A 27,506-nucleotide genomic window follows, 5' to 3' on the forward strand; every position below is an offset into this window, starting at 1 on the left:
TCTGTCAGGCCACATCCCCCTTGAAGCTGTTTTAGTCACGTTGTTCCTTCCCCAAAATTATTAAATGTGGCTTGCATTACATAATGGAATTGTGAACTGTAGGTTTGTAAATTCAGCCTATGGTATAGCTTGCTATATGTAACAATGACTCACACAGACCTGACACTTGCATGGAGGACTATAAATACTTTACAACAGTGTTCTACTAATCTTCAGATAAAATAACAACAAACACATTTTTTGCATAAACCTTTTATGTCATTATTGTTCTTTGTAACATATATTAATATCATAGACAGAGGTTATAATTAAATGACAACCCACATTTAAAAAAAATAATATCTCAATGCCTCATTTTTATACTCATGTTCTGTGCACTGACATTGCAGTGAACCCATGTTTGACTTTTCAGGACAGTGGAGGGGAGCTGGTAGAGGAGCGTTCAGTTCAGCAGGGTAGCCAACACCACTGGTTCCCAACTCTGGTCCTGGAATACCAACAACAGCACACATTTGTGTTGTAGCCCCGGACAAACATACAGTAACTGATTCAACTCATTGAGGGCCTGATGATTAGTTGACAAGCTAAATCAGGTGTGCTTGTCCAGGACTACAATAAATATGTCTGCTGTTGGAGGTACTGGAGGACCGGAGTTGGGAACCACTTGCCTACACAACAGTGTTGTTAATTATCTGATACAGACAGTTTAACCGATAGCTGACCAAAAGGACTATGCTCGGTCATTCAGGTCACAAGGTTTATTCATGACCTATAACCTTTTGTGGTGGCAAGTTTCATTTTCCAGTGAAGGAAGTTGTTCCCATTTCTTCTAATTGCACAACATAAGGGTGAGCTGCAGTTCAAACTAGCTGCTGGAGAAATACAGGCAAAAGTCCTCAATTGTCTACAAAAAATGGCATTGATCCTACAATAAATAGCTTTGCAGTGAGAATCATTGCATTGAGCAGGATATAAAAAACATAACAAACAAAAAAGATTCAAAAAAAGAAAAAGGGAAATGTGGACAATAAACAAAACTAACATTGGTAACAGTGGATTCAAAGAATGTCACACCATATTGACATTTAAAAAGGAAGCAAAGTTGCTCATTCATTTTTATAAGAAAAGAAAGAAGTTATTATTGATGTACATATTTTATAATGACAGTATTGTAAAATAAAATGTTGACTGAACCGGATAATAGTCAGTCAGAAATTGGTGGCTTCTGATGATGCCAGACAGACCCTTATGGTTAGTGGTGTTCACACTTTCCAGAGATTATATTCACAGAGCTTTCTGTCCAAATGGAAAAAATAGATTAAGGCCGGGGTTCAATCTGATCGCAATTTCTCCGTAATGCACATTTTAAAAGCAATATTCCCGTGTACACAAAGACCACATTCACGGTAAACGCTGCATATGTTGGCTCAATCCGAAATGACCTTAAATGGTGCATTGTCCAAATCTGCGACTGGATTGAATCCTGGCCTATGTATTATTGCTGCTACTCTTCCCACCTGTCAGTGGGCTTATTTTGACCCTGGATAATTGATCCCAAATCTATTTACCTGTCTGGGCAGCAAATCTAAGCATGCCACTGACAAGTTGCCCTGAACCTGCAGAGAATACTGATGGGGGCAAGACTGTTGTTCCTTTCGCCAGTTGTTTGACAATATCTGCATTGTTATTATAAACCGTGTCAAAAATCTGTAAAAATGTGGTATCAAGAGAGTAAACATCACATGGGAAGGATGTGTCAGTTCCAAAGAAATTTGCAACATTGAAATTCATAGCTGAGATTTCAAACATATTACAAGAAAAAGGAAGTCAGTTCTATGAGCCAATGATGTCAAACGCATAGTCAATTCAGTTAAAGCTGTAGCTGATAAAGAAGTGGTTGTTCAAGTAGTATTATCAGATAAATGGATACCCTTTAAGCTAACCACAGTTCATCAGGTGTTCATTTTTCATGATATTTCAGCTAGAATATTCCAGATACAGTAGCTCTTTACAAACAAAAGTGGCTTTCTCTCCAGTGCTTGTCAACTAGAGGTCTTAGTTACCGTATCTGTTATCACAAGCGTTTTTAATTCAAACCTTCTTCATGCCAGGATGGTCAGCTTGACTGCACTCCATCATCACTCCTCAGAGATCCACAGGACGGTCACAGCTGGCTGCACCATCAATCTGACTGCATGAAACCATCAGGAAGAAAATCAATCCCATAATAAGTTAAATGACTACATTGCACATCTATGCCCCGTACATGGCAATGAAAAGTACTGTATTTGGTTTCAACTCACCCGTTGAATCCACAGGTTAAACTTCTGTTGATTTTCCTATAGCAACCACTTCTTTGCCCTGGGAAGAAAGTACTGGCCATCGGTTTTCTTTGATCTTCATAGAGATGGAATATACAAAATGTAACTAAATTCATACTTTTGAAAATGTGCAGTGTAATTTTTATGAAGGTTTACAATTAGATCCAATTACTGGCTTGATCACACCATTTCACCACACCTTTTGCAGGCTCTGAGGAGCAACCAGCACTGGTGGTTTGGGAGAGATGAAGGGCTTCTTCCTGATGGTAGCAGGTGAGCTGTTCTTTCTGAGGCTGGGTGCTGCTGTTCTCTGGCTGACATGGGACTGGGAACTCTGGGACGTGACAGATGATGAGTCCTCCATCTCTCCACCAATAGCAAAGAGGCAGCTGCGTTCCGAGCTTATGAACACACTGGTACTCTCACCTGACGAATCTGTGCAGCCCACTAGAATATCAACAGAAAGGTATGTAGATATGGCATCACTCAGGTTTAGACACACGCTTGCACATACAGTGCCTTGCAAAAGTATTCATCCCCTTGGTGTTTTTCCTATTTTGTTGTATTACAACCTGTAATTTAAATATATTTGGATTTCATGTAATGGACATACACAAAATAGTTCAAATTACCTTCAGAAGTCACATAATTTGTTAAATAAAGTCCACACTGTGTCCAATCTAAGTGTCACATGATCTGTCACATGATCTCAGTATATATACACCTGTTCTAAAAAGCCCAGTGTCTGCAACACCACCAAGTAAGGGGCACCACCAAGCAAGTGGCACCATGAAGATCAAGGAGCTTTCCAAACAGACCATGGACAGTTGTGGAGAAGTACAGATCAGGGTTGTAAGTCGCTCTGGATAAGAGCATCTGCTAAATGACTTAAATGTAAATGTAGGGTTGGCTTATAAAAAAATATCTGATACTTTGAACATCCCACGGAGCACCATTAAATCCATTATAAAAAAATGGAAAGAATATGGCACCACAACAAACCTGCCAAGAGAGGGCCTCCCACCAAAACTCACAGACCAGGCAAGGAGGGCATTAATCAGAGAGGCAACAAAGAGACCAAAGATAGCCCTGAAAGAGCTGCAAAGCTCCACAGCGGAGATTGGAGTATCTGTCCATAGGACCACTTTAAGCCGTACACTCCACAGAGCTGGGCTTTACGGAAGAGTGGCCAGAGAAAAAGCCATTGCTTAAAGAAGAAAATAAGCAACATGTTTGGTGTTCGCCAAAAGGCATGTGGGAGACTCCCCAAACATATGGAAGAAGGTACTCTGGTCTGATGAGACTAAAATGTAGCTTTTTGGCCATCAAGGAAAACGTTATGTCTGGCGCAAACCCAGAAGCATGGTGGTAGCAGCATCATGCTGTGGGATGTTTTTCATCTGCAGGGACTTGGAAACTGGTCAGAATTGAAGAAATGATGGATTGCGCTAAATACAGGAAAATTCTTGAGGGAAACCTGTTTCAGTCTTCCAGAGATTTGAGACCGGGACAGAGGTTCACCTTCCAGCAGCACAATGACCCTAAGCATACTGCTTAAGCAGCACTCGAGTGGTTTAAGGTGAAACATTTAAATGTATTGGAATGGCCTAGTCAAAGCCCAGACCTCAATTCAATTGAGAATCTGTGGTATGACTTAAGGATTGCTGTACACCAGCATAACCCATCCAACTTGAAGGAGCTGGAGTAGTGTTGCCTTGAAGAATGGGCAAAAATCCCAGTGGCTAGATGTGCCAAGCTTATAGAGACATACCCCAAGAGACTTGCAACTATAATTTATTTATTTTTATTTATTTTTTTGGGGGGTGAATAGTTATGCACTCTCAAGTTTTCAATTTTTTTGTCTTATTTCTTGTATATTTTGCATCTTCAAAGTGGTAGGCACATTGTGTAAATCAAATGATACAAACCTTAATTCTAGGTTATAAGGCAACAAAATAGGAACAATTCCACGGTGGGTGAATACTTTCGCAAGCCACTGTATCAAGAGTAAAGTACTGTATGTCTGTTAGTTTTAGTCTGTAGTCATCATGTACCATCCAAGAACAAGAAAACTCACTGAGATGAAGGTTTTGTTTCTGGTGATTATGATGATTACTGAGGTCCTCTTCAGTCACAGTCGCCGGGAAAGAATGAACAATATGACTGGCCTCCCCACCTTGTGTCTGGTTGCCAGGGTAACCAACCGGAGGTAAAGAACCTCGCCCAGAGGAGGAAGATGAGTGGCTGCAGGAGGTAGAGGCACTACTGCCTGAACCAATGGAGTTGGGCCGGAGATATTCAATATCTGTTTGTAGACAAGACGACACCGGGGCTGACAAAAGAAAGAGACAATTCAGTCAGTGAGTACATTATGCATTTGTGTTGTTAGTTCATGGGTATGAGACTTGGCTGTGGTCTTTATACAGTACCTCTTCCTAGCAGGACACAGTTGACAGCCCTGTCACAGATTGCTACCTCACTAGGCTGGATGTCCATGAAAGGTTTCCTCCCCATCCCATTGAACACCCTCTCCTGCATCCGCAGGTCTACAACACACCAAACACACTCTAAAACATTTGACCAAAACATCAATAAGATGTATTTGTTCACAACTGCACCCCCCAAAGAAAATATATCAATAATTACAGACACAGAGGTCGGCGAGAGGAACAAACAAATAAAGTCTATGACTTAAAAATCACATTTGAAGTAGACAGTTGATAAAAACCCATGTATAGCGATTGACAGGGCATATACAGAATGGAGGATTAACCTCTGCTGTAGGCAGCTTGTTCCCAGAGAATCTGCTCCAGGTCTCTGGTCCAAGACCTCTTCACCTCTGCCCTGTCAGCCTTCAGAGTGTACGTGTCCTGGGACTTCCTCCTACGGATCCAGACCTCAAAACACAGACCACTCTCTCCAGAGTTATGTGTCATCCCGATATCAGACGTCTAGACAGAAACAGAAGTGAAAGAAAGACTAAAGAAAGAAAAACTAAATAAACATGGCTTTCTGTGAGCAATTTCAACATAAGGGCCGGATGATTTGGTCTTTGTTTCGCAAACATAAAGGCCGGTAAGATTGCATGATTTTTGTTGAACAATGAAAACAACACAAAATATTTATTCTGAAAATGGGGTCCTTTACGGTTGTTCATGTAAAAAATGTCTTTATATTGTATACACACTTTGAAAGACTGTTTGTAGATGTACACATCATTGCCCACATCTGTCTTCTTGGTCTTGCTGAAGAGAATGAGATCCTGGAAGAGGAAGATATGGCGGAAGCACTTCTTCTTTCTGAAGAACACGATGAACTCATCCTGGCGAATCAGCTGGCCCTGCTCCTTCAGATTCACCTGGAGGAGGAGGAGTGGAGAGAAAGACATCCATGTTTTTCCTGAAAATCCTTGATACTGTTTACACAGTAATAGGCGATCACTTTCCATTTATAGCCCACATTTCCCTCACATTTAGACAGCTGTTCATAAGTTAAACATTATTTTGGAGGTTGTGATGATTTGGTTGGTAAACTTACGTCACAGTCCTGGATGGCGTCCATGGTGAGGAGGTCGTTGCCATGGCGCATCTGGAAGCGGATCACATCGGCTGCAGCCTGGAGCTCTTCCCTGTCCCTGTCTCTCTGAGGCCCACATACCCCCAGCATGTCCTGCAGCAGCAGGCTGTACTTACTGATCCTCTGGATGGGCCTCAGCAGGTAGGAGGACAGGTCCATTTGGTCCCCCAGCTCCTGCTGTTTCCTCTGAAGTGGGAGGAGATGGCACAGAGAATTGGTCACCGGAGGGATGGAGAGAGCATTGATGGGATTTGACCATTGATCTTTGACATTGAGCATTGATGGGAGTGCCTCACCTTGAAGATGTCATGGCGATGGTGAAGGATTAAGGCATCTGACTGAGGCTTGTTCTTACTGTAGAGAGCATAAAGGCCTAAACTTTCTCTCTGCATATAGGGGGGGAGAGTTGACAGTCACAACAGGAATATTCAAGGTATCAACTTCAGTAGCAAATTCAACAAATCAACAGAGTTATAGAACTCAAGCTTAACATGTAGAAAATGTGAATTAAGAGACACGAGCAGGTGAAATGTAACTCACGTGTCTCAGAAAGCAACGAGCCACTCCTAAGGGTTCTGTCTGACAGGCCTCCAGCTCTCTGAGGAAGAAATGGCCGTGGAAGTCATACAGCTTCTCCAGGTTTCCAAATATCACTCCACGTTTGCCCCGCAGGTCCTGGGGCACGTCAGTCCTCTCCAGTAGGGGGAGGTAATGCATCAGGATGTAGCCCAGGGAACGCACATACTCCCTTTCTGTTAACAGCAGCTCCTCCATGATCCTCTGCAGCTTCCTACAGAGATATAAAGTTACACCAACAACAGAGTCAAACACAAGCTCTCATGTTCAGTCCTCTGAAAAAAATAATACATGTCTGTAATGTACCTGTGCCACGTCAGTGCAAGTTAGAGACAGAAAAAGCACAAAAGGATAAAAATACATTGAGTCGTTCTAAGGTGAAGGTCTTGCTCAATTAGTAACTCACATAACACTGCCAGCGTTCTCCTCTGGACTTGCCAGAGATGTTGTTCCCTCACACCTTCTCACTGATGAGCTAGTATTCCTTGAAGAGGCCTTCTCTGCTCCCTCTTGGCCACTACAGGACTCTGCTGAGCAGAAGCTACCATGCCGTGAGATCTGAAACTTCTGAGCAGCCTGCAGGATCCGGCAGGAGGGTTGCCCGTGGGAGCAGGACGGTGTTTGGACCCGAGCCTCAGACTGACTGGACATGGCGGTTGCACACGAGTCCTCACTCATGGACCGGCCCAGGCCCCCACGTTTCCACGGGAACCACTCACAGCCCACCGTCTGTGAGTCTGCAAGGGTGGCGGCCTCTCTTCTCCTCCCTCGACAGGCCTCTCTCCTGCTGGGCTCCCTCTCCTCTCTCCTAATGGATTTGATACGGGGAGAGGCCAGCACGGTGGTGGCCTTTGACCCTTTACAAGGTCTGTTATTCTGAGGCTTGAAGTTGATATTACAGCAGGTCACAGAGTTGTTCCTGCTCTCCAAGATCCCATGATACCTTTCCACCATAGAGCCTGTAGGGGGATTGTACCAGTGTGATGGACCAGGTCTGGGCAGTAACAGAGCTCTATCATGATGAGTCACTGTCTGAGCTGTGGCCTGATCCTCACCATGTCTATGTTGTTCATACCAGGAGCCTGTGTTCCGCAAGGCCCTCTCCACATCCTGTAGTCTCTCCTCCAGTTGCTGCCTGACCTCCTGACACTTGAGCCAGGCTACATTCCACACCCGCATGCCCCTGGAGCCCCTCAGAGCACACGCCTGGGCCTTCACCTCCTGGAAGCGATCTGGGGAGAACTGGACAAAGCTCTCCTGGTACATCTGGAGTGTAGAGATATCATCCGTCTCTGGGTGTCTGCCAACCTGTTCCTGGCCCAGGTATTGTCTGCAGTCTTTGGCCAGTTCAGTAGCCTGGAAGAAAGAGGCAGAATACCTATTCAAAAACCTGAAAGAGGCATTGAGAGGCGATAGTCATTTAAGCTTCATTACTTTTTCCTATATTCCTACAACATGTCAACATCAATATGATATGCTATAAATGAGATGTAAACAGCAATTGTGGAAAAATCCATCCCACCAACCTGTTCACAGAAGCTGCAAACAGAGACCATAGTCTCCAGCTCACTGGAGCACCTCTCTGCCCGTGAGAGGGAGTCAGCCAGGCCAGACTTGAAAGTGCACACCATGGTCCTGAACACCTCAGTCTCAGGGTATGGAGATGGGCCCTGAATCTTCTCTGCCTCTGTCACCAGGACCATAGCCTGGTGCTTCTGCTCCTAGTAACAGACAAATTAAACAAAAAAAATGACTTTCATGGGCACTTCCATTCCCCCTTGTCCAAGAAGATTCCAATGAAACAAGTGTGAAACAGTGTCAACACCTTGCCGTGGTGGAGAGAGAATGAATGGAGAAAGCCGGACTTACATTGGCTTCAGAGAGGAATGCTCTGAAATTCTGGAGAGTATGTGCAACCTTTTCTCTGGAGTCCTCCACCGATTCTGCCTCCAGCAACCGCCGTTCCCCTTCGGCATCAAACCATTCCCTGATCTACATGAGGAGGAGGATTATACAAATGTTATACCCCAAAACATGGCGTAGTCATATCGTCAGTTAGTCATCATCATGCAATCGTTCTTACAAGAACAGCCCCTGGATGAACCTTACATAACACGTATACAGTATGTACTGTATATGAGGAGACTCTGAATGTACCTTAGAGAAGTGGCCCTCCATTTCTCTGAGTTGGAGTAGGTATTCAAGGTGCTCCAGGGACATGTTGGATCTTTGCACCAGCATGTGGGCTTGCTCCTCTACATGGTTGTACATATAGGTCACAGAGTCTACAGCATCACTGTACAGAGAGGTCAGAGGTCAAGGGAATAATACATTGATAATCATTTTGTGAAGGAGCCTGTCAATTGGCCCAGCCATACTAAACAGTGATAGGTAGTGGTCTCCCGAGTGGTGCAGCGGTCTAAGACACTGCATCTCAGTGCAAGAGGTGTCACTACAGTCCCTGGTTCGAATCCAGGCTGTATCACATCCGGCAGTGATTGGGAGTCCCATAGGGCGGCACACAATTGGCCCAGCGTCGTCCGGGTCTGGCCGGGGTAGGCCGTCATTGTAAATAAGAATTTGTTCTTAACTGACTTGCCCACTTAAATAAAGGTTCAATAAAAATCAAACGTATACCTGTAATCCTCACAGTGAGAGTATCTGAGGTCACTCTCCCTCCTCAGCCTGGCCAGCATGGCTCCGCCCTCCCTTTGCAGAGCGACCAACCGGCTGTCCTCCAGAACATCCTTCATCAGCGTTCTCTGTTCTAGTATACACCTCTGTACATCCTGCCACACATGGAGAGAAGGGTTTCAGGATAAACCAACATGTTTTCAGTAATACAGTGTTGTCAAAGTCAAGGATAAATTCATTACCTGCACTTTGTCAATCTTACGACCTCCCTCTAGTGTTCTGATGGCCTTCAGTAGCAAACCTGAAGCCTCCTGGAGATCTGACATGAAGGGATGAAGTTTCTGAAAGACAAATGTACTGTTCATCAGACATCAAAGCAAAACAACAAACAAGAGTTCTCTAGTGTCTGTCTATTGCTCTAACTGTCCCACCTGATGAAGCTGCAGTCAGTCCTGGTGACTGTAGGGCAGGGTACCCTCTAGGGGTCTAACTGATGGAGCTGCAGTCAGTCCTGGTGGCTGTAGGGCAGGGTGCCCTCTAGGGTCTAACTGATGGAGCTGCAGTCAGTCCTGGTGGCTGTAGGGCAGGGTGCCCTCTAGGGTCTAACTGATGGAGCTGCAGTCAGTCCTGGTGGCTGTAGGTCAGGGTGTCCTCTAGGGGTCTACCTGATGGAGCTGCAGTCAGTCCTGGTGGCTGTAGGGCAGGGTGCCCTCTAGGGGTCTAACTGATGGAGCTGCAGTCAGTCCTGGTGGCTGTAGAGCAGGGTGCCCTCTAGGGGTCTACCTGATGGAGCTGCAGTCAGTCCTGGTGGCTGTAGGGCAGGGTGCCCTCTAGGGGTCTACCTGATGGAGCTGCAGTCGGTCCTGGTGTCTGTAGGGCAGGGTGCCCTCTAGGGGTCTACCTGATGGAGCTGCAGTCAGTCCTGGTGGCTGTAGGGCAGGGTGTCCTCTAGGGGTCTACCTGATGGAGCTGCAGTCGGTCCTGGTGGCTGTAGGGCAGGGTGCCCTCTAGGGGTCTAACTGATGTAGCTGCAGTCGGTCCTGGTGGCTGTAGGGCAGGGTGCCCTTTAGGGTCTAACTGATGGAGCTGCAGTCAGTCCTGGTGGCTGTAGGGCAGGGTGCCCTCTAGGGGTCCGACTGATGGAGCTGCAGTCAGTCCTGGTGGCTGTAGGGCAGGGTGCCCTCTAGGGGTCTACCTGATGGAGCTGCAGCAGGTCCTGGTGGCTGTAGGTCAGGGTGTCCTCTAGGGGTCCGACTGATGGAGCTGCAGTCAGTCCTGGTGGCTGTAGGTCAGGGTGTCCTCTAGGGGTCTAACTGATGGAGCTGCAGCAGGTCCTGGTGGCTGTAGGACAGGATGCCTTCTAGGGGTCTAACTGATGGAGCTGCAGCCAGTCCTGGTGGCTGTAGGTCAGGGTGTCCTCTAGGGGTCTAACTGATGGAGCTGCAGCAGGTCCTGGTGGCTGTAGGACAGGGTGCCTTCTAGGGGTCTAACTGATGGAGCTGCAGCCAGTCCTGGTGGCTGTAGGTCAGGGTGTCCTCTAGGGGTCTAACTGATGGAGCTGCAGCAGGTCCTGATGGCTGTAGGACAGGGTGCCTTCTAGGGGTCTAACTGATGGAGCTGCAGCCAGTCCTGGTGGCTGTAGGTCAGGGTGTCCTCTAGGGGTCTAACTGGTGGAGCTGCAGCAGGTCCTGGTGGCTGTAGGGCAGGGTGTCCTCTAGGGGTCTAACTGATGGAGCTGCAGCCAGTCCTGGTGGCTGTAGGGTAGGGTGCCCTCTAGGGTCTAACTGATGGAGCTGCAGCCAGTCCTGGTGGCTGTAGGGCAGGGTGTCCTCTACGGGTCTAACTGATGGAGCTGCAGTCTGTCCTGGTGGCTGTAGGACAGGGTGTCCTCTAGGGGCCTACCTGATGGAGCTGCAGTCAGTCCTGGTGTATGTAGGACAGGGTGTCCTCTAGGGGCCTACCTGACGGAGCTGCAGTCAGTCCTGGTGGCTGTTGGACAGGGTGTCCTCTAGGGGCCTACCTGATGGAGCTGCAGTCAGTCCTGGTGGCTGTAGGACAGGGTGTCCTCTAGGGGTCTACCTGATGGAGCTGCAGCAGGTCCTGGTGGCTGTAGGACAGGGTGCCCTCTAGGGGTCTAACTGATGGAGCTGCAGAAGGTCCTGGTGGCTGTAGGTCAGGGTGTCCTCTAGGGGCCTACCTGATTGAGCTGCAGCCAGTCCTGGTGGCTGCAGGTCAGGGTGTCCTCTAGGGGCCTACCTGATGGAGCTGCAGCCAGTCCTGGTGGCTGTAGGGCAGGGTGCCCTCTAGGCCGTAGGTCAACTGGCTCCCCTCCACCAGCTTGTGCAACGCCTTCAGTGATGTCACTACATCAATCTGTCAGTGACAGTCAGTGACATCAGACAGCAATTCTCCCAGAATAAATTACAGTAACTGTTCATGAAATGATGGAAATCATTAGAGGAAACACTTGGTTCAGATCTGACCTGTTGTCCAGGGCATTTCTCTGGGCGATGGCTGCTCTCTTTCTCCACCAGGATAAGGACACTGTGTACTGCATGGGGAATTTGCTCCTGTAACATTCTCAAAATATGAGACCTCACAGCAATAAATAGTTATCAGTAAATGCATTAGCTTATACCTGTAGCAGTGGAGGCTGCTAAAGGGAGGATGGCTCATAATAATGCGTGGAACAGAGGGAATGGAATGGGATCAAACCATGTGTTTGATGTATTTGATACCATTCCACCCATTCCGCTCCAGCCATTACCATGAGTCTGTCCTCCCCAATTAAGGTGCCACCAACCTCCTGTGACCTGCAGGTAAAGCTGAACACAAGTCAGGGGAGTGAAGAAAATAATAAACAGCGGGAAAAGTTTAGTTGAGTATAATTTTTAGCAAGTTGCTATCCTCTTGATGTGATTTTGTGTAGTGCAGATCCCAATATGACCAGGAAGATGTCAACTCTTTCTTACCTGAAGCATCAGCAAGGCCTTATTGAACTGTGATGGGGGTGGATTCTGCCGAGCATCAATAACTAGTGTCAGTCCAAGTTCTCTTAGTTCTCTCCTAGAAAATATAAAGATGAAAACAATGAATTATTTTTTATTTAATATTTTATTTAACCTTTTTTTAACCAGGTAAAACCCATTGAGGTTAAAAACCTCTGTAGCCTGAACCACAATGCACAATGCATATATACCTGATTACAGAGTGGAGGTAGAGCAGCAGTTTGCAGAGTTCCAGACTAGACACTGAAGGAGATCTCCATCCTTCCTGGTCTCCGTACACCTCAACCACCAACCGACCTGTCCTGTCTCTGCCACCTAAATATGGGAGAGGGGAACATGAGGATCTTTCACTGAACGGATATGTCATCCACCTGTCTCTAAGGCAAACCATGTAAGGGGGTTTCCATACCAGTAAGACATGCTATTCCCATCTGGAGGGGGTGAGTGCTGGGTTCCTCTGTGTCTGGTGGCTGGACCTTAGACCTGGAAACAGCATAGTGACCCGGAGGCTGCTGGGTTGTCTCAGTGAGAGGGGCCGGTGGAGGGGTCTGTTGTCCGTTTCTAACAGGCATGGAGGGTTGGCGAGCCTGGGAGACATCTTTAGAGAGGAAGGATGATACAGAGGGATGTAATAAATACAGTGAAATGCCTACTTACAAGCCCTTAACCAATAATGCAGTTTTAAGAAAAATAAGTGTTATAAAGAAAACATTTTCATCCAGTACGAGGTGAGTAATCACTGTCCTGATTTCCAGCCAGAAGCTCTTTTCAGTCATAAGATACGGGAGCAGAAACATTATGTACAAAATAAGTTACAAATAACGCGAAAAAACACACACAATAGCACTTAAGAACCTGTAAAACGGCAGCCTTCTCCTCCGGCGCCATTCATTTTATAATCAATTGTGTTTAAAAAAAATCACCTTTATATATTACCGAATAAGAAACATATTTCATGCTGTAGATATCTTACCTTTGGGCAGTCTCCGCCTGTTCATCTTTGGGGAAACCAGTCCAAAAGCTGTGGCGTTTTTACATTGCACTACATGTAAGCTGGGAATCTTCTCTGCAGACGAGACAATATCCCTCCTAATTTTTCTTCCTTGTATCACTACTTCACACTCCTCTGATGTGTCCACAACAGTGGTCGACAGAGAAGAGGGACATCTCCCATTGTTCTCTATAGTGTCACTCAGGCCTTGTAAAATTCCACTGGATATAGTGTTACTTTCTCCAGACTCCCTACAGGTAACAGTGCTAACAGGGGGAATCTGGTCATGATGTCCTGGGTCTGGATGGCAGCACTGCTGGGAGACACCAGGACATAGTTCTTTGCCCTCTAGTCCCAGCCTCCCCTCACATGGACTAGCCTCCTCCAGAACCGCCAGTGTATTCAGTGTATTGTCTCTCTCAAAGGTAACAGGGTTCTGCAGTGCTGAATGGTAAGACTCCCTGTACCGACACCTGAGCTCCTGTGCTTTGGACACATGGCCCATTCTCCTCCTCATGCAAGGGGTGCAGGGGGGCTCCTCGGAGGACTGGATGGTCCGGCCGCAGTGTAAGTGTTCCCTGAGGTGCTGGTTGGGGGCCAGGGCTTGGGCCAAGGACAGGGGCAGGGCTGGAGTCAGTGGGACACCAGGCCTGTTAAGTGGAACAGGCATAGACATGAGCGCTATGGGATATTTGGAACTGTGAGCCCCACTGAGGAGCAATGCTTCTTTCTTGTTAGTGAACTCCACCAAGTCCACGTATTCCCCCTCAACCTCAGAGGTGTTGTTGCTGCGGCTGTCCCATGTGTTGGGAGACACCCAGCCTATGGGCTTAGCCATAGGCCCATCCTGATCCACCTTAACCAGCCGGGAGCAATTACTGTCCACCAGACGCAGCGACACCGCAATGCCATGTTTAGCAGGAGAGATCCTAGTCTCCACAGAGTACACAGGTGCAAGGTGAGGCAGGACCAATGAGGGCCCGGGCCCTGCCACTACCCCCTGTTGAACAGCAGCCGGAGAAAGAGATGATGAGGCCATAGTTCTGGGTTTATCCACAAACTCAGGGAGAGTCACCTGCGCCCATGGCACCTTCACCATGCCCTGGTCTGTGGAGAGGACACAGTGGCTAAGTGGAGTACCGTGGCGGCCCTGGTTGAGCTCCCCTAGCCAGTCCTCAGAGAAGATGCAGGGGTAGGAGGTCTCAGGGATGGGTGTCTCCTCCACCTCCACCACCTGACCCTGTCCGTCCTCCAGAAGGCTCCGCACCACAATGCGGGCGGCCTGCTTAGAGAAGGGAGCAACCTGCAAGTAGAAGTCCCCTGGGCACAGAAATAGGGGGTTGATCGGGGCCAGCTGGATCACCACTTTCTCATGCAGACACAGAGGCCAGCCCTCACAGCAGAACACCACATCAGAGTACTGGGCCTGACGGGAGAAAATGACAGACATTTCTTTACCATTGAATTTGTCTTTACAATTAGCAGTGCAAGACAGAGAGGAGTTGAAGGCAGTTGCAAACTTTGTAATTGACCTAACTTTGTTTTGCATAGGTGGTCGTTATTTGAGCCTGTAGGTGTGTATGGTAAACTGTTGCAGTATGTATTTTTTTGTATAGCTGTGCATCTGTGTTGATGAGTATAGCTCTGAGGTTGTTGACTCACACAGGCAGCCTGCTGAACACTCTCAAGGATGTGTTTGGCCGGGATGAGGAAGTCCAGTAGACACTGGAGGGCATCTCCACGGAAACGTTCCTCTATTACCTGGAAGAGCTGGCTCAGGACAGTGGGGGCTGTGGCCTCAAATGGGGGAAAGAGGGCTGAGAGAGTGTTCTGGATGGACCCGTCCAGAGACTCAGGGTTCTATTAACATAAGAGACAGCACAAACAAAGGTCAGCACAAACAAAAATGTAAATATTCAACAACAACAAAGAAAATGACCAAGAAAAGCTAAAGATAAAGATTAGATACAGGCAGGAGTTTTTTTTCTCTCCCATATACAGTACCTTCAGAAAGTATTCATAGCCCTTGACCTATGCACATTTTGTTGTGTTACAGCCTGAATTCAAAATGGATTTTAAAAAAACATCTCTAACCCATCTAGACACAATACACCATAATGACAAAGTGGAAACCTGTTTTCATACAATTTTGCAATGTCTCATTTAGTATTCACACCCTTGGGTCAATACTTTGTAGATGCACCTTTGGCAGCGATTAAAGCTGCGAGTCTCCTTCCACACCTGGATTGTGAAACATTTGCCCATTATTCTTTTCAAAAATCTTCAAGCTCTGTCAAATGGATTGTAGACCATTTTTAGGTCTTGTCATAGATTTTCCAGTAGATATCAGTTAAAACTGTAACTCGGCCACTCAGGAACATTCACTGTCTTCTTGGTAAGCAACTCCAGTGTCAATTTGGCCTTGTGTTTTAGGTTATTGTCATGCCGAAATGAGAATTCCTCTGCCAGTGTCTTCTTTCTTAATGATTACAAGCATACCCATAACATGATGCAGTCACCACTATGCTTGAAAATATGGAGAGTGGTACACAGTAATGTGTTGTATTGGATTTGCCCCAAACATAGCACTTTATATTATGGACAAAAATTGAATTGCTTTGCCACATTTTTTTCAGTATTCCTTTAGTGCCTTGTTGCAAACAGGATGCATGTTTTGGAATATTAAATTCTGTATAGGCTTTCTTCTTTTCACTATGTCAATCAGGTTAATATTGTGGAGTAACTACAATGTTGTTGAACTATCCTCAGTTTTCTCATATCACAGCCATTAAACTCTGTTTTAACTGTTTTGAAGTAACTATTGGCCTCATGGTGAAATCCCTGAGTGGTTTCCTTCCTCTCTGGCAACTGAGTTAGGAAGGACGCCTGTATATTTGATGTAACTGGGTGCATTGATACACCATCCAAAGTGTAGTTAATACAGTGCCTTGCGAAAGTATTCGGCCCCCTTGAACTTTGCGACCTTTTGCCACATTTCAGGCTTCAAACAAAGATATAAAACTGTATTTTTTTGTGAAGAATCAACAACAAGTGGGACACAATCATGAAGTGGAACGACATTTATTGGATATTTCAAACTTTTTTAACAAATCAAAAACTGAAAAATTGGACGTGCAAAATTATTCAGCCCCCTTAAGTTAATACTTTGTTAGCGCCACCTTTTGCTGCGATTACAGCTGTAAGTCGCTTGGGGTATGTCTCTATCAGTTTTGCACATTGAGAGACTGAATTTTTTTTCCATTCCTCCTTGCAAAACAGCTCGAGCTCAGTGAGGTTGGATGGAGAGCATTTGTGAACAGCAGTTTTCAGGTCTTTCCACAGATTCTCGATCGGATTCAGGTCTGGACTTTGACTTGGCCATTCTTACACCTGGATATGTTTATTTTTGAACCATTCCATTGTAGATTTTGCTTTATGTTTTGGATCATTGTCTTGTTGGAAGACAAATCTCCGTCCTCTTTTGCAGACTCCATCAGGTTTTCTTCGAGAATGGTCCTGTATTTGGCTCCATCCATCTTCCCATCAATTTTAACCATCTTCCCTGTCCCTGCTGAAGAAAAGCAGGCCCAAACCATGATGCTGCCACCACCATGTTTGACAGTGGGGATGGTGTGTTCAGGGTGATGAGCTGTGTTGCTTTTACGCCAAACATAACGTTTTGCATTGTTGCCAAAAAGTTCAATTTTGGTTTCATCTGACCAGAGCACCTTCTTCCACATGTTTGGTGTGTCTCCCAGGTGGCTTGTGGCAAACTTTAAACAACCTTTTTATGGATATCTTTAAGAAACGGCTTTCTTCTTGCCACTCTTCCATAAAGGCCAGATTTGTGCAATATACGACTGATTGTTGTCCTATGGACAGAGTCTCCCACCTCAGCTGTAGATCTCTGCAGTTCATCCAGAGTGATCATGGGCCTCTTGGCTGCATCTCTGATCAGTCTTCTCCCTGTATGAGCTGAAAGTTTAGAGGGACGGCCAGGTCTTGGTAGATTTGCAGTGGTCTGATACCCCTTCCATTTCAATATTATCGCTTGCACAGTGCTCCTTGGGATGTTTAAAGCTTGGGAAATCTTTTTGTATCCAAATCCGGCTTTAAACTTCTTCACAACAGTATCTCGGACCTGCCTGGTGTGTTCCTTGTTCTTCATGATGCTCTCTGCGCTTTTAACGGACCTCTGAGACTATCACAGTGCAGGTGCATTTATACGGAGACTTGATTACACACAGGTGGATTGTATTTATCATCATTAGTCATTTAGGTCAACATTGGATCATTCAGAGATCCTCACTGAACTTCTGGAGAGAGTTTGCTGCACTGAAAGTAAAGGGGCTGAATAATTTTGCACGCCCAATTTTTCAGTTTTTGATTTGTTAAAAAAGTTTGAAATATCCAATAAATGTCGTTCCACTTCAAGTGTCCCACTTGTTGTTGATTCTTCACAAACAAATACAGTTTTATATCTTTATGTTTGAAGCCTGAAATGTGGCAAAAGGTCGCAAAGTTCAAGGGGGCCGAATACTTTCGCAAGGCACTGTAACTTCACCATGCTCAAAGGGAGCTTTTTTTTTTTACCCATAGGTGCCCTTCTTTTCTAGGCGTTGGAAAACCTCTCTAGTCTTTGTGGTTGAATCTGTGTTTGGAATGTTCTACTCAACTGAGGGGCCTTTAGATAATTGTATGTACAGAAATCAGGTAGTCATTCAAAAATCCTGTTAAACACTATTATTGCACGCAGAGCGAGTCCATGCAATGTATTATGTGACTTGTTAAGCACATTTTTACTTGTGAACTTATTTAGGCTTGCCATAACAAATAGTTTGAATACTTATAGACTCAACACATTTCAGCTTTTCATTTTTTATAAATGTGTAAAAATGTGTAAAAACATAATTCCACTTTGACATTATGGGCTGTTGTGTGTAGGTCAGTGACAAATTTTAAATTCGGTCTGTAACACAACAAAATGTGGAAAAAGTCAAGGGGTGTGAATACTTTCTGATGACTACGGTGTCATATATCGCTGATTTGAACATCTAAAAGCAGCACTGCATCCCTTAAGGTCATAAAATACACAGTCACCATTGTCTGCTATCCTCTGATCCTGGCATCCTTCAGTATTTTTCCAATAAGATGTCACACCCCACCTTTTTTATTTTTTCCCTCTTTTTTGTTCTTTTGTTCTTCATACAGCACAATCCAATACACGTTCACCAGAGACAGATGTTGACAACAAGAGGGCAAAGTTGCTGTGGATGTCAGGGTGGCTACAGTATCACAGGGGACATTGAGCAGCATAAGAATCATACAGGCAGATACCAATTATCCATAAACAGACTGGGGGTCTCTGCTAGAGAAGAGGCCTGGTTTATGGTTTCACATTCTCTCTGATCTCATCAGAGTGGCCCCATCACCCATTTTAGGCCCTGCTTAATTTAGCTTTGTGAAGGCCATGTGTCGACTGTGGGAGGTAAATGTACATGTGCGTGTTTCTCATCTCAATAGACAGCCTCTGTAGGAGAAAACATTGTTATGTGGTTTCTGGTGCAATGAGGTTACAATGCCTTGCCAAGTTACATAGTCTGGTTTCAATATAATTGCAGGGATATAATGACTTGCAAATGTTACTTGACACCACCGTCTTGATAGTTCAATTATATTTCAACAAAGAGTAGGCATTTCAATAAATATGCTAAATGTAATGATGAAGCGATTTGATCAACAATAGGCTACATCTGTTTCCTCAATGGGAAAATATGTTGCCTGCTTGCATCTCTGTTCAGTTTGTTTTGAATAGAGAAATACCACTGTGATCACTCCACAGACCACGCCACATAACTCAATGTATCCCAGCTGTGGTGTGGAGGTGGAGAGAGGGTCTGGGCGTATCAGGATGTGACCAGAACGATCCCCTCAGACCTCATCTGGCTAACTAGACTGCTTCTCGTCCAGCTCTCAGTTAGAACACCTGCTAGTCTATGGTGGTCAGGAGAAAAACCTCCCCTTTCACTAACCTCTGCACCCAGTAACCCAATCTGCACTCTGACTGCTCAATTTGTACACTTTTATGTAACAGTCTGACTCGGGTTGCAAAGGCAGGACATATTACTGGAAACTTTCGAAGTTTACCTGTAAACTACCAGAATTTTGGTATCTTTCTAGGATTTTATGTAATCAATCACAAAACATCTAGTGGCCCTTTTTTACAGGTGTCTGTAATTATCTTTGGCCCTCTGTGTGGCCTTATCACATGTAAAATATATGAAATAACTAATTATGATGATTTCAAATTGACAAAGCTGTAAAATATTATCCTAAATATCAACTTAGTGAATACCCCTTGGTGTTTAACATGAGTTTTTTAGCATTAAATACTCTTTATATTTTTTTTTTTACACACCTTTATTTATTTTAATATGCCAGTATGTATTTGTTGTCAATGTTTTGGCAACAAACTGGTGGCAGTTTTGAAAAAAGTCAATAGTTGGAAGAGAACCATATGGTCTTTCTACAAGAAACTACTACTACTAGAAACAAAAAAATGGACACAGGTATAAAAAATTAATACTACTATATATATTAGTACTTAAAAAAAGTTATTCAAGTATAAATGACCAAAGTTGCGATAGATTGCAATAGATTTTCTGTTAAGTACCGAAATTACTGAAGATTTTCCAGTAACTTTGGTAAAGTACCATTAGCTTTGCAACCCTAAGTCTGACACAAGATACTAGACCTCCTCTAAAAGCCTCTCCCAAGTGTCTGGAAAGGCTCTAGGATTCTAAGGACCAGTTCCGCATATAACATGGACACTCCCTCTTGATCTCTCCAAAGACAACGATCATTACACTTCTCGCATGACTGGGCCACAGCTCAGAGCCTCAGACACACACCAACAGTGGTGGGCTCATGATTATTTACAATAGATTATGTACTTTAGCTGGGAAACACTTGGGATTTTCATCTTATGAAGGTTGCATCATTGTCTTGGAAAAGCTCTGTTGCCCCTGAAGAAGATAGAAACAACGGCTACATGGTCAAGGGAGTTTCTATGAAAGATGTGTTTTGTTCCAAGCATACCTTTAAAGTTGTGCAAAATGGCTTAAGGACAACAAAGTCAAGATATTGGAGTGGCCATCACAAAGCCCTGACCTCATTCCCATAGAAAATGTTTGGACAGAACTAAAAGTGTGTGTGCCAGCAAGGAGGCCTACAAACCAATCAGGAAGAATGGGACAGAATTCCCCCAACTTATTGTGGGAAGCTTGTGGAAGGCTACCCGAAACCTTTGACCCAAGTTAAACAATTTAAAGGCAATGCTACCAAATACTAATTGAGTGTATGTAAACATCTGACCCACTGGGAACGTGATGAAAGAAATAAAAGCTGAAATAAATAATTCCTTCTACTATTATTCTGACATTTCGCATTTTTAAATAAAGTGGTGATGCAATTTGGGGTTTTAGGCTGGGTTTCTGTACAGAACTTTGTGACATCAGCTGATGTATGAAGGGCTTTATAAATACATTTGATTGATTGATCCTACCTGACCTAAGACAGGGAATCTTTACTAGGATTAAATGTCAGGAAATGTGAAAAACTGAGTTTAAATGTAATTGGCTCAGGTGCATGTAAACTGTATGAGATGCAGGGCCTGATGTTGGGTCAATAGAAAACCAGGTCTGGGGCTGACCTGACCTAAAAACATTTTTCCAGCACCTTTACGGCCTCTGAATAAAGCCCTTGTGTTATGTCATACTATGGTTGAATGAGTTGATCTCCACACTTAAAACAGCACTGCAGGGCAGGTTACTTATCAAGGCATGATAACAAGCCCCAAGGAAAACATGACAGGTCATTTATTGGTGGTTTGAAATGAAAAAAAAGAGAAGAGCAGCCGAGGGTCTGCAATGTGGGAAAGTAGCATTAGCAGGGCTAGCACGGCCATGATTCATGGTTACTGTTATGTCTGAGCAACAAGAGAGCACCCTGAGGGTGTAAACAGCAAGCCTGCCTAACGGTCTACTGCTGAGTGCTGACATTCTGCTGAGGTAGGTCTAACACTGGGCACTAAATAAATACACATCCCATCTCTAAAATAAATGGCTCGTTTCAGATGCAGTTTATTGCATTAGGATATCCCAGTGGAGGTAGAGTACATTCTTATATTTCAGAGTTGAACATTTCTCTTCACTAAACAGCCAACCTAAACAACTCTTCTGAGCCAGTGGCCAAGACGCCTTTTAAGTATCCTAAAGTATTTCAGTATGAATTATGTTGTATACAAAATGTCTCTGTAATACGACCAAGGATAACGTTATTTGGCAGAGCATCTGAGCAATTTAACTTCAGATAGGCAAAAGCTCAATTTCCTATGTTTACGTCAGTTTTTATTTTTTAACGTTCAACAAATTGCGTGGAGATGTTTAGACTCTCCTAGACCAGACTATCTTTGTGATGTCTGAGGGACAGCTTTCTGTTGGCCATCAGGAGATAACACTGTCCTGTAAGCAACCCCCAGGATGACTGTCCAAACAACACACATCATTCTCAGTGGTCCCCCAGGACAGGCAGGCACAGTTTACCAAACTAGCCTATTACAGTAAGAATCTAAGAGATCACAAATACCTAAAAGGAATGGCACACTGGACATCCATTTGCAGCTGGACGAATAGAAGGTTGTTGTAGCATCCAATCCTGTGAATTTTTGGTATCCTACACCTGGTACATTTTTCACATGTTTCTATTGAACATTTTATTAGGTGTGTTAGTTCTGTGTGACAGCGTTGGTTAGCCTTAATGATATCTTCATGATATCTTCATCTGGCATCCACTGAAGAACAAACTGACTTAGGAATGCCCCAAAATGGAGATTAGGCCAAAAGTGTGTATTGTTTAGTTGGGATGAGCTGCCTGTCAGTAACCAACCAAGATGTTATGAGTCTGTTCAGTTCAGAAGCTAAGTCCCTACCATGCATCCAAAGGATGAGATTAACATCAAGCCACAGTACACTCTTAGAAAAAAAGGGTGCTATCTGGAACCTAAAACGGTTCTTTGGCTGTCCCCATAGGACAACCATTTCAAGAACCCTTTTTGGTTCCAGGTAGAACCCATTTGGGTTCCATGTAAATCCCTTTCCACCAAAGGTTCTAAATGGAACCCAAAAGTGTTGTACCTGGAACCAAAAACGCACTGAGCACACAATAGTTGAATCGATGTTGTTTCCACGTCATTTCAATAAAATTACATTTAACCAATGTGAAATAGACGTTGAATTGACATCTGTGCCCAGTGGGAGGGGTTATCCTACGAGGACAGCTGAATAACCCTTTTGTCTACGAGTGTAGTGCTATTTAGAAGGCAACTCCGTCAATAAAATATGTGAATAGATTAAGAAAAGTACAGTGTTGCTCATTATACAGTCCCTGTGATAGTGAGCATTTAGTCTTACAGAGATGGCAAACTGCAAACTTCCTCCTTTGTGTCCTCAATCAGCTGGGGTTTTTGGGCTTTGCGCCCAGATTTAGACTACTTACTGTAAATGTACTGGTGCGGTGTTGCAGAAGTGAGATTCATATCTGTGATCTAAATACATCAATGTCACATTGTTTTAATTTACAGCGCAGTTAATAGAACTCACTGCCGGATCACTACAGATACTCAATCAGGATCTGTCTAGGTTTAGTCCCCTTTGGGTTCCATAAATGGTTGCCCTGTGTGTAGCAGACTGACTGCTGCACATTTACATGCTAATTCAGAAAAATGTCCATAAATGTCTTTTTTGACATTGGCTCTTTAAAAACTGTGCTTGTGTCCATAATCATGGAACTAAACTGATAAGCAAGCTATGTACAGTGAATATACAAAACATTAAGAACACCTGCTCTTTCCATGACATTGACTTTCCAGGTGAAAGCTAAACATCCTTATTGATGTCACATGTTAAATCCACTTAAATCAGTGTAGATGAAGGGGAGGAGACAGGTTAAAGGAGGATTTTAAGCCTTGAGACCATTGAGACATGGATTGTGTATGTGTACCATTCAGAGGGTGAATGGGCAAGACAAAACATTTAAGTTCCTGTGAACAGGGTATGCTATTAGGTGCCAGGCACACCGGTTTGTATCAAGAACTGCAACACTGCTGCTTTTTTCCCGCTCAACAGTTTCCCGTGTGTATCAAGAATGGTCCACCACCCAAAGGACATCCTGCCAACTTGACACAACTGTGGGAAGCATTGGCGTCAACATGGGCCATCATCCCTGTGGAAAGCTTTTGACACCTTGTAGAGTCCATGCTGAGGCTGTTCTGATGATAAAATGAGGTTGGGGTGCAACTCAATATTAGGAAGGTAATTCCTAATGTTTGGTATACCCAGTGTAATTAAACAGAGGGCAGAATTGAAAGATAACACCTGAACAAAGTCATGATACATGTTCCCTGAAGTAAATGGACCGGGCGCCCACAAAATGCTGAGGGCAAATATCCTGCATTACACAGCAGAATTTACAGACAGGCATTCAATTACATAACAGTAGATCTATTCTGAGAGAATGTCTCAACATCTTGATTCACCACCTCAGACCAGAACGTGCTAACGCCCATGAGAACATACCAAATTACAGTGAGAGAAAATAAACACAGGCCTAATCTGTGTGGATCTACTGTCAACCATCACTGAGCCACTGAGAAGCAGAGGTTATATTTAGTTGTTTCACAAGCTCTGCAAATGGGGTATGTATTGCATGCAAATACTAATTATGATGCCTTGTCTAGCAGAATGGCTTGAAGTTGGTGGCAGACCAGTAGTCTGGCATTAGTAGTGAGCTTAAAAACATTTAATTACAAGTAGGGAATCAGTTTCATCATCTTTACTCATCCTCCTACCTGTAATTATGTCACAGCTGAACATAGTTTTATTCAAACTGGCAGTTTTACCTCCCTCGCATGATCACAGAGATAACAAGTACATAGAGAGCCTGAATTTTATGGTGTTCCATGAGTGGCCTCAATGTTTAAGAACTTACTGAGGTAACCAGGCAAGACAGTACATACTTTTTAATGCTAAAGAAAGAACCCTTGTTTTCAGGTTGTGGTTCAATGGAAACATACCGGTATGATGGTCACTTCAGTCCCTAAGTCTACCTCTCCAATGTACTCTCATTCTGAGCTATAAAGATAATAAACATATAGCCATCCCCTCTCCAGAGCCCGAGTAGCACTTGAAACAGCAAAACATTAATTCAGTTCTTTTTCCCCGAAGGGATCCTTTGTCCAATTCTATGTGCTGGACTCTAAGAGGAGACGCAGGGCAACAGATTCTGTGAGTGTTTTGGGAAATCACTGGGAAATTGCGAATGCACAGTAACCTGAAACCCTCACCTTGAGTCAAAGCATTTTGCTGTGTCGCTAGCTATGTGTGCAAACAGGAAGCCCTACATGTGTGTTTGTAATGACAGAGTTTATGGGGCCAATTTAGACATTTGAAGGATGTACATTTAAAAATATGTATTTTTTAAATGATTTCCAATATGATGAAAATCCTGTTAAAAAAGAAAATACAAAAAATTTACACACATATGAAATTGAATGAAATACAGTCAAATGAAGCCATGTTGAGCAGCAGTTACAGTACCATGTCTCCTACAGTGTGTTGGTTATCCAGTTAAGCAGGGATGTACAGAGTCCAGTCAAGAGGATAATCCTTAGACAGATGGGTCTCACAAGGTGACAAACTGACCACAGTATTCTCCAATATATCCACATTGTCTCTCATTGCTTACTGAGGAGGACAATACTTATAGAAACAGGAAAATGTTAAGAAAATATATGTAGCTTTTTTTTTTTAATCTTGGAGCTCCCGAGTGTTCTTCTGCTGCTGCTAATAAATCTCCCTGTCCGTTTTCTCTCTTCTGGTGTTATGTTTGTCTGCCCACAGTTTGAGAGGGGGCAGCATGACACAAGCAACTCATGCAAGCATGTAAGAGCGAGGGAGAGACAGAAAGAGAGAGAGGGAGTTAGAGGGGAGGGGAGAAGCTTTCCCTCTCAGAAGGAAATCCCTTCAAGATTATTTCTTACTTTTCTCTGGGGTTACGCTCAACTTCCGTCTCACCTCTCCCTCCCTCTTTCTTTATCGCTCCCCATCCCCTTCTCTCTTCCTCTTCCTCTCTCACACATGCACCTTTCCCACTTTTCCATTCCTTTGGCTTCCATTCCACATTCCTGTCCTCTTCTGTCCTGCAAATGAACTAAATATGCTTGTTATTATGGCACTGTGAGCAGAGAGAATGTGTAGATGGTGGATATAGATACAGAGAATTCCATTCAGGAGGACTAGCTGTGGTTTCTTCAATATCGGTAATTCCATTCTGACCAGATAACTTGACCTCACATTTGTATTTGTATTTTATTAGGGATCCCCATTATCTTCTGCCAAGGCAGCAAATACTCTTCCTGGGGACCAAACACATTAAGACACTTATATTACACACTGTCACACCACCACAACACAAAATGTATGATACCACTATACAACAATATTACATTGTATGTGTGCGTAGAGTGCATGTGCTAGCGCCCATGTGTGTATGTGTGTGTCTATACCTGTGTGTGTGTCTCTTCACAGTCCCCGCTGTTCCATAAGGTGTTTTTTTAATCTGTTTAAAAAAATAATCTGACTCTACTGCTGCATCAGTTACCTGATGTGGAATATAGTTCCATGTAGTCATGGCTCTATGTAGTACTGTGCACCTCCCATGGTCTGTTCTGGACATGGGGATTGTAAAAAGACCTCTGGTGGCATGTCTAGTGGGAGTGTCCGAGCTGTGTGCTAGTAGTTTAAACAGACACCTCGGTGCATTCAGCTTGTCAACACCTCTAACAAAAACAAGTAGTGACAAAGTCAATCTCCTCTTTTTCTCCCCAATTTTGTGGTATCCAATTGGTAATTACAGTCTTGTCTCGTCGCTGCAAGTCCCGTACAGACCCGGGAGAGGCGAAGGTCGAGAGCCGCGCGTCCTCTGAAACACAACCCAACCAAGCCGCACTGCTTCTTGACACAATGCCCACTTAACCCGGAAGCCAGTGTGTCGGAGAAAATAATCGTACAGCTGGCGACTGTGTACTGTGTCCAGTCCGCCACAGGAGTCGCTATTGCGCGATGGGACAAGGACATCCCTGCAGGCCATACCCCCCCTTAACCAGGACGACACTGGGCCAATTGTGCACCGCCCCATGGATCTCCCGGTCGCGGCCAGCTGTGACAGAGCCTGGACTCGAACCCAGAATCTCTCTAGTGGCACAGACCACTGCGTCACTCGGGAGGCCCTCTCCTCCAGTTTGAGCCATGAGAGATTGACATGCATATCATTAATGTTAGCTTTCCATGTACATTTAAAGGCCAGCCGCACTGCCCTGTTCTGAGCCAATTGCTTTTTCCTAAGTCCCTTTTTATGGCACCTGACCACATGACTGAACAGTAGTCCAGGTGCGACAAAACTAGGGGCTGTAGGACCTGCCTTGTTGACAGTGTTTTAAAAAAAGTAGAGTAGCACTTTATTAAGGACAGACTTCTCCCCATTTTAGCTACTGTTGTATCAACATGTTTTGACCATGACAGTTTACAATCCAAGGTTGCTCCATGCAGTTTAGTCTCTTCAACTTGTTCAATTTCCACATTATTCATTAAAAGATTTAGTTGAGGTTTAGGGTTTAGTGAATGATTTATCCCAAATACAATGCTTTTAGTTTTTGAAATATTTAAGATGAACTTATTCCTTGCCACCCATTCTGAAACTAACTGCAGCTCTTTGTTAAGTGTGGCAGTAATTTCAGTCGTTGTCGTAGCTGACATGTATAGTGTTGAGTCATCAAATTAAGGGGCCTAAATAGCTGCCCTGGGGAATTCCTGATTCTACCTCGATGTTGGAGAGGCTTCCAAGAACACCCTATCTGTTCTGTTAGACAGGCAACTCTTTCTTGACAACATAGCAGGGGGTGTAAAGCCAAAACACATACGTGTTTCCTGCAGCAGACTATGATCAATAATGTCAAAAACTGTCCCCACAATCTTTTCATCATCAATATCTCTCAGCCAATCATCAGTCATTTGTGTAAGTGCTGTGCTTGTTGATTGTCCTTCCCTTTTAGTGCACTGAAAGTCTGTTGTCAATTTGTTTATCGTAAAATAGCATTGTATCTCGTCAAACACAATTTTTTCCAAAAGTTTACTACGGGTTGGTAACAGGCCTACTACGGGTTGGTAACAGGCAGATTTGTCTGCTATTTGAGCCAGCAAAGGGCGCTTTACTATTATTTTTTTGAAATGTTCTTTATTTAACCTTTATTTAACCTTTAATTAAATAGGCAAGTCAGTTATGAAC

At 44.2% G+C, this 27,506-nt stretch overlaps 1 protein-coding gene across 3 annotated transcripts; it reads right to left on the reverse strand.

Moving 5' to 3' along the window:
- Positions 1-254: 254 nt before the first annotated feature.
- LOC135528195 (uncharacterized protein KIAA1755-like) lies at positions 255-25,158 on the reverse strand. 3 transcript variants are annotated; one of them, XM_064957110.1, is made up of 24 exons: positions 24,761-25,158; positions 14,769-14,966; positions 13,089-14,532; positions 12,525-12,713; positions 12,307-12,430; positions 12,080-12,173; positions 11,591-11,677; positions 11,364-11,480; positions 9,350-9,448; positions 9,111-9,262; positions 8,631-8,769; positions 8,343-8,465; positions 8,000-8,194; positions 6,880-7,829; positions 6,438-6,687; positions 6,194-6,283; positions 5,859-6,083; positions 5,509-5,679; positions 5,095-5,272; positions 4,751-4,867; positions 4,399-4,653; positions 2,521-2,768; positions 2,304-2,361; positions 255-2,191 (listed from the first exon to the last, which is right to left on the reverse strand). In XM_064957110.1, the coding sequence occupies exons 1-23, from the start codon at positions 24,761-24,763 to the stop codon at positions 2,320-2,322; spliced, it is 5,490 nt and encodes a 1,829-aa protein (XP_064813182.1). In that variant the 5' UTR covers positions 24,764-25,158; the 3' UTR covers positions 255-2,191; positions 2,304-2,319. The 3 variants fall into 3 exon arrangements, with proteins under 3 accessions (XP_064813182.1, XP_064813181.1, XP_064813180.1); XM_064957109.1 differs by having other exon boundaries at positions 255-2,187; positions 2,304-2,397; XM_064957108.1 differs by having other exon boundaries at positions 2,304-2,397; positions 24,761-25,157.
- Between the last annotated feature and the right edge of the window lie 2,348 nt (positions 25,159-27,506).

Source organism: Oncorhynchus masou, chromosome 33 (genome assembly GCF_036934945.1).
Source record: "Oncorhynchus masou masou isolate Uvic2021 chromosome 33, UVic_Omas_1.1, whole genome shotgun sequence".
NCBI classification, from domain to species: Eukaryota; Metazoa; Chordata; class Actinopteri; order Salmoniformes; family Salmonidae; genus Oncorhynchus; species Oncorhynchus masou.